The sequence below is a fragment of the Rosa chinensis genome, chromosome 5, assembly GCF_002994745.2.
Source record: "Rosa chinensis cultivar Old Blush chromosome 5, RchiOBHm-V2, whole genome shotgun sequence".
NCBI classification, from domain to species: Eukaryota; Viridiplantae; Streptophyta; class Magnoliopsida; order Rosales; family Rosaceae; genus Rosa; species Rosa chinensis.
In genome coordinates, this window is record NC_037092.1 from 39,140,370 (window position 1) to 39,147,375 (window position 7,006).

Below are 7,006 nucleotides of genomic sequence, written 5' to 3' on the forward strand. Positions count from 1 at the left end.
CAAATTTCAAAATGAAATTCGGAGTGGGTCCTGTCAGTGGCATTGCAGACAATGGTGATTGCAGTTGAGATGGTGATGATGACTATGTCTTGTTCGAGGGTGGTGATTAGTGTGGGTTGCCGACGGCTTTGTTACGACAACAAAGGATATGTTTGCAAGAGTTTGGTGCTACAAAGGCTCCAAATTGCAACTTGGGCTTGGTTAGTTTAGGCCCATTAGGTCCCTAAGTTTTACTTTAAAGTTTTGTTTTGGGTCTCCATCCTTTTTTTTTTTCCCTTCCCAAAAGGATGATTAGGGCTCTTTTTTCCCCTTTTTGAGTGAAGAGATCGTAAAAGATACAAAAGCTCCAGTGTTTCATTTTATTCATTTTCAGAGTTCTATCTTTAATGGCCGTAATCTTAAAAGTGGGTGTGCTAGGGATATGTTGTGTAGCATTTAGGAATGTGCTAGGAATATGCTAGGTAGTATATTGTGCGTAACTTCTCTTTTTGACGATCCTTATGGGTGTATCGTTATTGTACTGTGCTGAATTAAATTGAATAATGGATGACCATACCTTTTCAACTCAATTTTTTTTTTTTTTGGGAAAGTTGAGGAAATTATTTTATGTGAGAGTACTTGTTATCGCAAGATAGGCTAGATCATTAAAAGGCAAATATCTTGATGCAAGCTCAGATGAGCTATATTATTAATAATTACTAGAACTCAAACATTGGCCACATCTGTTGTCCTCAAGTAGCCAAATACATATGACCATACAATCACAATTACTCACGGACTTCATCACGTAAAAAGTTGAGTAGACAACAATACAAATTAAATGTTCAGACACTCTTACTAGTACGTAATAATATGATTCTCCCAAATTATTTTTTGAGCATAACATGTTTTCGAAGGCCAGGAACATGAGTTTTCGAAATGTAGTCTGCCCAATCAATGCATTTGGGATCAAACTTGAACATTTCTGCATCTTTGTAACTCTCAATTGTTATCCTTTGTAATTCCTCTGAATTGGTGTCGTCAAAACTACAAGTAGAACATGTAGTACATTGTGAGTAGAATTGAAAAATTCAACATTGTTTAATCAATCAAGGAATTAAATTGAATAAAGAATACGTACATGCCCTTGAAAAACATGTAAGGTTTGTATAGCTCTACCAAGCGCATCACCAATCTGAGTTTACGATCATAGTTCACATACAATTCTTGAAAATATTGGCCAAATGCCATATTCACCAGCCTTAATCCCTTCAAATGAGTAACAAATAAAATAAGAATTGAAGCGACATAATCTCAAGACTGCTATATAAATGCAATTTGCGCATAGATAGTGATTCTCAGTTGTTAATCCTATTATATTCCTTTATATGTGAAAATGTTATTATTGCTCCCTGTAGAAAATCATTCTGAACTTTTCTTCCCTTTTTTTTTTTTTTTGGTGCGAATGTAAGTCATTAATGAAATATTAGCTTCCTAGTGCAGAATAACTTTGTAAAGTGACATTATTGACTGTCATTGTAGGTCAGTTATTACTTTCGTTTTACTCTCTCTAGTTCCCATCAAGAAGAGGAAGGGGAACAAACAAACCTGCAAAGGTAGCATGTAGCGAATTTGCATGTACATGTGAAAGCTAGCCATAGTCTTGAACATTGTAAACTTGCCAGCCTTAACAATGGTTCCATCCTTGTTAATCCATGGATTCTCAGTGCAGTATTTGAACACTATATCATGAATATCACAAAATTTTATAGGATTTCTCAGTGAGGTTCCTACATGATATATGATGCTTGAATATTTATTTGCATTCACTGCCATTGCTGCAATTATTGAATTCACCACCATGTCCACCGGAATCTGCACATTTTCAAATTTAACCGTTCCCTTTAGGTTTTACATACAAAGAAACCATCATATATATATGATGGCTACCTCATAGACAAAAGAAAAAAATAACACTCTGGTCGATAATAATTTTTAAATTGTTTATTTGGAAAACTCACCATATCAAATACTATCATGGGATCGACGAGTAAGCATGGGAGCTTCCCTTTATAATAACTAGCAATTACGCTATCAATGGTTCTGTAAAACATCGACATTGAGTATATACCACACATGAGCTAGTCAAAATGACAAAATGATTGCAATAAATTGACCACACTTAATTACTGTGGAATGAAATTGACACTCTTATATTTGCATACTACATTCTCCTTTTTCTTCTTACATGACTGTTTTTCCAATGGATATATGCATGACAAAAAGGAGATAGAGGTCTAGTTTGCAAGAAAAGAGACTGGAAATGCCATTTTCTATATAGCTTATTAATTACCTGAATCCTTGAATCCAACCTGGAAATGGTTCCTTGTAAGTACTAGTAACCACTGTTGGACGTATAATGACAAGAGGTAGATTTTCTTTTAAGCGTCCGAGAAATATTTCTCCCATCGCTTTCGTAAATACATAAGTGTTTGGCCATCCATACACTTTAGCCCTAATAATTTTTTTTTAAAGCAAAAGCAACAACAATTAGAGAAGTCCTAACAATTATTATTATATTAATACAAAAGAGAATAGGTGAGATTAGTTTTTAGAGAGTTAAATTATGGATGCTGAAAAACCTTTCAATGCCGAAATCCTTCATTGTGTTTGTAATAACTTCTTGTGAAGCATCTTGTGCTTTTAGTTCATTCAATTTCTCCTTCACCAGTTTCTTTTCCACTGCTTCAAAATCAAATTTAGTCATCTCCTTCACCATTTCATCCATCGAAGATGAGTCTTCCAGTAAGTATCCACCCCTCTCGCCACATACATAAGCTGGAAACAATATTACCATTGATCAGTAAAGGAATTCGATCCATACACACTAACACTAAAAGACTGAGGTAATAATGAATAACGATGAAACTTAGAAGAATACTGAAAATCTAATCGACGATATTTTTTATGGACGTAGTTCTAATTAGTTCTCTCTTCCTTTTTTTTCAAAACAATATAAGCTTTGCTGTCCTCGCTAGAAAAAGGTTGGACAATACTCTTGTTCAATCAGTTCGGATACAACGCCCATTTTAACTGTTTATTATCTTTTATATTAAGTTCGTACTAATCAGAGTCGTTTTTCTTTCTTCTAAATATCACCATTAGAATTTTCCTAGAATATGAACTACAATGTGAGATGTATATATATAACAGACTTAGATAAGTGTCCAAATTGATTGGATATAGTATTTTGACAACATATAAATTCTTACCTAACCTTTACATAAAACATGAAAAAAAATGAAGATAATGAAGTGTTAGATTACTAGGTCACAACATCTTATAATTTTTTTTTTTTGTCTATATGATGTAAGCACAATTTATTTAAAATGACATAAAAGAATAAACCAAACCAACCAGTTGATACGTGGAGAAACATCTCTAGTTTTAAGCATTTCTTTGCAAAGTTCGTCGCATGCAGCACTCCAAATGTGTTGACGTCCAGGGCGATATCATACCTACATAAACAAAGTAAGATGTTAATTAAGTTGTAAGATGTTAATTAAAAGTAGATATAATGCCCTAGACTGCAGATTGAACTATTAATTTACGTAATTGGAAGTAATCAATTAGGTTTACAACGGAACCTAGTTATGGATCACTGATCTAATTATGTGAGTGTGTGAGGGCCATTCCACTAAGGGATCTCTTTTCTTGGCCAATTTGAGGGATCGATTATTAGACAAACTCTTCAGTCACGTACATATCAACATCTCCACTGTTTAGTTTGTAGGTTTACATGAGTATATCACTTCTACAAATTTTCAGCAAAATTGGTTACCGTTAAGATTCGAAGTAGATTAAATCAATGGATGAACCAAATTTGTCCAACCTAAACTGTTCGTGTTCATAATTAGTAAATTACTATTATGAATATGCAAATGACTATCAATTTTGTTGAAAATTTGCAGAATTGATCTACTCATAGGAAACTAAAAATTGAACGGTCGAGATCCTAATATGTGACCGAAAATTCTATCTAATAAGCTATCCCTTAAATTGGCAAAAAAAAAAGGATCTCGCACTAGAAGAGCCATATACACACCCACACCCACACCCACACACATATATATATATATATATAGAGGGCCCTTAGTGTGAAAGAGCCCTACACACACACACACACACACACACATATATATATATATATGGAGGATCGTGAGATGACGTACTTAAACTCTTACAGTGAAAATGCTTTTATTTTTAGAGTGTATTTTAATAATCACAACCACTCATTTTAGAGTATATATATACGTGGGGTTATATACAAGGCTCTTCCACACTAAATTGGTGTTACCTTTCGTCAAAGTTTGTGGTGGCTGCACAGTTAAATACTATTTCTATTTCACTGCACATTTGCTCCCTCTGTTTCAATTCTTTGATTCCGAGGTTTTCAGAAGTGACGTCTCCTGGCAAAGCAACAACTTTTTCTGAAATGAAGGATTCAAAATCTGCGCCGCATTTTTCCCTCAAAACTCTGAACAACTCCTTCCCTATGATCTTTATAACCCATATTATATTGCAAACAGGGCCAGTCAGTAAATTGAAAATAAGTAATTACCGTACGTCACTACAAAGTGACATGAAAACGAAAGTGTAATTGTTCTTTGAGTAGTTATTAAAACCTCATTGTTCATGCGCTTTGTGGCTGACTTGGCGTCGGAGGATCTTAAAAGAAGGTAGATCTTTTTCACATCTGGTTGAACTCTGAGTATTTTCTCCAAAAACACTGCGTTCATCCACAAGTTAACTTGCTTATTGTCATTTCAGACCAAAAAACAAAAACAAAAAAGATTGCTCATTATTATGAGAGAGAGACGCATTCCAAGGAAGCCGGTGGCTAAAAAAGAAAGTAATCAAAATTGTCTTATTGTGCAGAGAGAGAGAGATCCATCCAAGGAAGCCAGTGGCTCCAGTAACCAAAATTGTCTTACTGTGCAGATACACACACACACAGACTACCATTCCAAGGAAGCGCAGTGGCTTCAGTAATCAGAATTATCTTATTACGTAGATATAATATTATGCTATCCCTCCCCATATTAAATCAAGAACATAAATTGGGAGTGTAGAGAGGGAAGTACTGTTTGGTCGATTTTGGATGGTTTCTTCGAAAATTTTCGACGGCTTAGTTTGGGTTTATGAATGACCAAAACTCTGTTTCTGCCTTTTTTTTTGCTTTTTTTTTTCTTGTTCTGTTCCAAAATATATTAGAACCAATCTTGATGACAGCCGTAAGCGCGTTCGGACGTTTTAATCAATACTAGAATGAAGTAGGACATGTTTATTAAACCCAGCTGCCGACATTTACAGCTTGCAGATTCAAATCATTGGCTTATTATGTCCCTCATCAGGCCAAGTTTACCATACTACTTCATGCATGCACAAATTAAGGTAATTACTATTAAGAGAGCGACAGTACTTACCCATTCCAAGGAAGCCGGTACCTCCGGTAACTAAGATGGTCTTGCCCTCCAGATATCGGAGTATGCTCGCCGACTCCATTGTAGAAAAGAGTGCTAAAAACTCAGGGCTAGCTAGAGAGAGATCAAGCAAGGGAAGTCTAATAAACTGGAGTGTCTTGCTCTGTGGTAAAACTAAATCTTATAGTGAAGGAGTACTGAAGTCTTGGTTGAGTGTGGCTCTTAAACTAAAACTTAGATGCTCTATTTCTTTGGATTCATTCACAAGTTGGGTTAAATCAAAGAAAACATTCTTCTTATTTCGATATGTCAAGAAGAGGCCGAACACCGTCTCACTTATTCATTCTTTTCTTTCTCTCCTTTTATTCGGATATCTATCCCGCATTTAAGCCTAAAAATAAGGACAATGATTCATGCTATTCCTGCAAAGCAGAAAAGTAGATACACGTACATTTGAATTTAAATGCCCAACAATATTATCTGTACGGGTAGATAGAGCTGGCTAGCTAGCTGACTTTTGTGGTTAAACCATTTCGGAAGATCGATGGTTACCTATAAGAATATTGTTTCTCAATATTCAGATGTGTGGGCATGTCCATGACGCTCTGTATCTGATCTCCTCATGTCGTTTAACCCCTAGATTTTATCTATCATCTTCATAAGCAACCTAGCAAAATATTGATTCTTTTCAGCCGACGAGAGAAAAGCTGAACACTCCAAGTCACTCAACCTCAAGAATTTCTTGATTTCATTTCTCAACTCATAAGTTTCCATTGCCTAGGTATATAATTCGAATGCGACCCTTCAACAAAGGATATAGTTATATTGCTATAGTATGAATAAGATTTGCTTCCCAATTAATTTCATCAAGTCTCTGATGGCTATTGGCTCACTTTTTGTCGGAGTTGTATCATTTCATCCTTCTGCAATACTTAAGAGTCAATAAATGGTGAAAGGAACAACGCAATATGTGCTACGTACACTGATTAATGTACAGTGTATATCAAATGGTCCACGCAAGTGTTTATTTAATCGGATTGTTGCTTGTGTCTAGGACCGTTCAGATGAGTCCGGACAAACATGTTTGTACTTTGTTATTACTTTCTTAAGATCTTTCATTTCGTAGTGTTATAATAAAAATCAAATCGGATCTACGAGAAATTAATATAATTAGAAATTCGAAAGTCGAATCACAGTATCAATTAAATATAAAAGAGTTGGTCATCGTAAAATTGAATTAACTGTTACTGATAGTTTTAGATAACTTCCTTGGTATTATTTTTACGTATTGAATGTATAATGAGTATGTCTATTTCTATGTATTATTGTAGATACTACCACCATCTTCTTGTTTGCCTATGTTCTTAAATGACAGCGAAAGGGTATGTAACGACCTATTCTGACTTGTGATGAATATATTATTTCTGCTCCAAAAGCTTGATTAAAAAAAAGATAGTTTTAGATAACTTCATAACTATACTGGTTAGGTTGATATTTGTTTTTTGGAGTCGTACTGACTCTAATTTCACTTTCCTCTCCCTAGA

General features: G+C 34.8%; 1 protein-coding gene across 1 annotated transcript; it reads right to left on the reverse strand.

Annotated features, from left to right (window-relative positions):
- Nucleotides 1–660: 660 nt before the first annotated feature.
- LOC112201510 (fatty acyl-CoA reductase 3) lies at nt 661–5,855 on the reverse strand. Its single transcript, XM_024342394.2, has 10 exons — nt 5,466–5,855; nt 4,665–4,768; nt 4,337–4,539; nt 3,397–3,497; nt 2,622–2,817; nt 2,333–2,494; nt 2,001–2,082; nt 1,588–1,854; nt 1,121–1,248; nt 661–1,026 (listed from the first exon to the last, which is right to left on the reverse strand). The coding sequence occupies exons 1-10, from the start codon at nt 5,542–5,544 to the stop codon at nt 867–869; spliced, it is 1,482 nt and encodes a 493-aa protein (XP_024198162.1). The 5' UTR covers nt 5,545–5,855; the 3' UTR covers nt 661–866.
- Between the last annotated feature and the right edge of the window lie 1,151 nt (nt 5,856–7,006).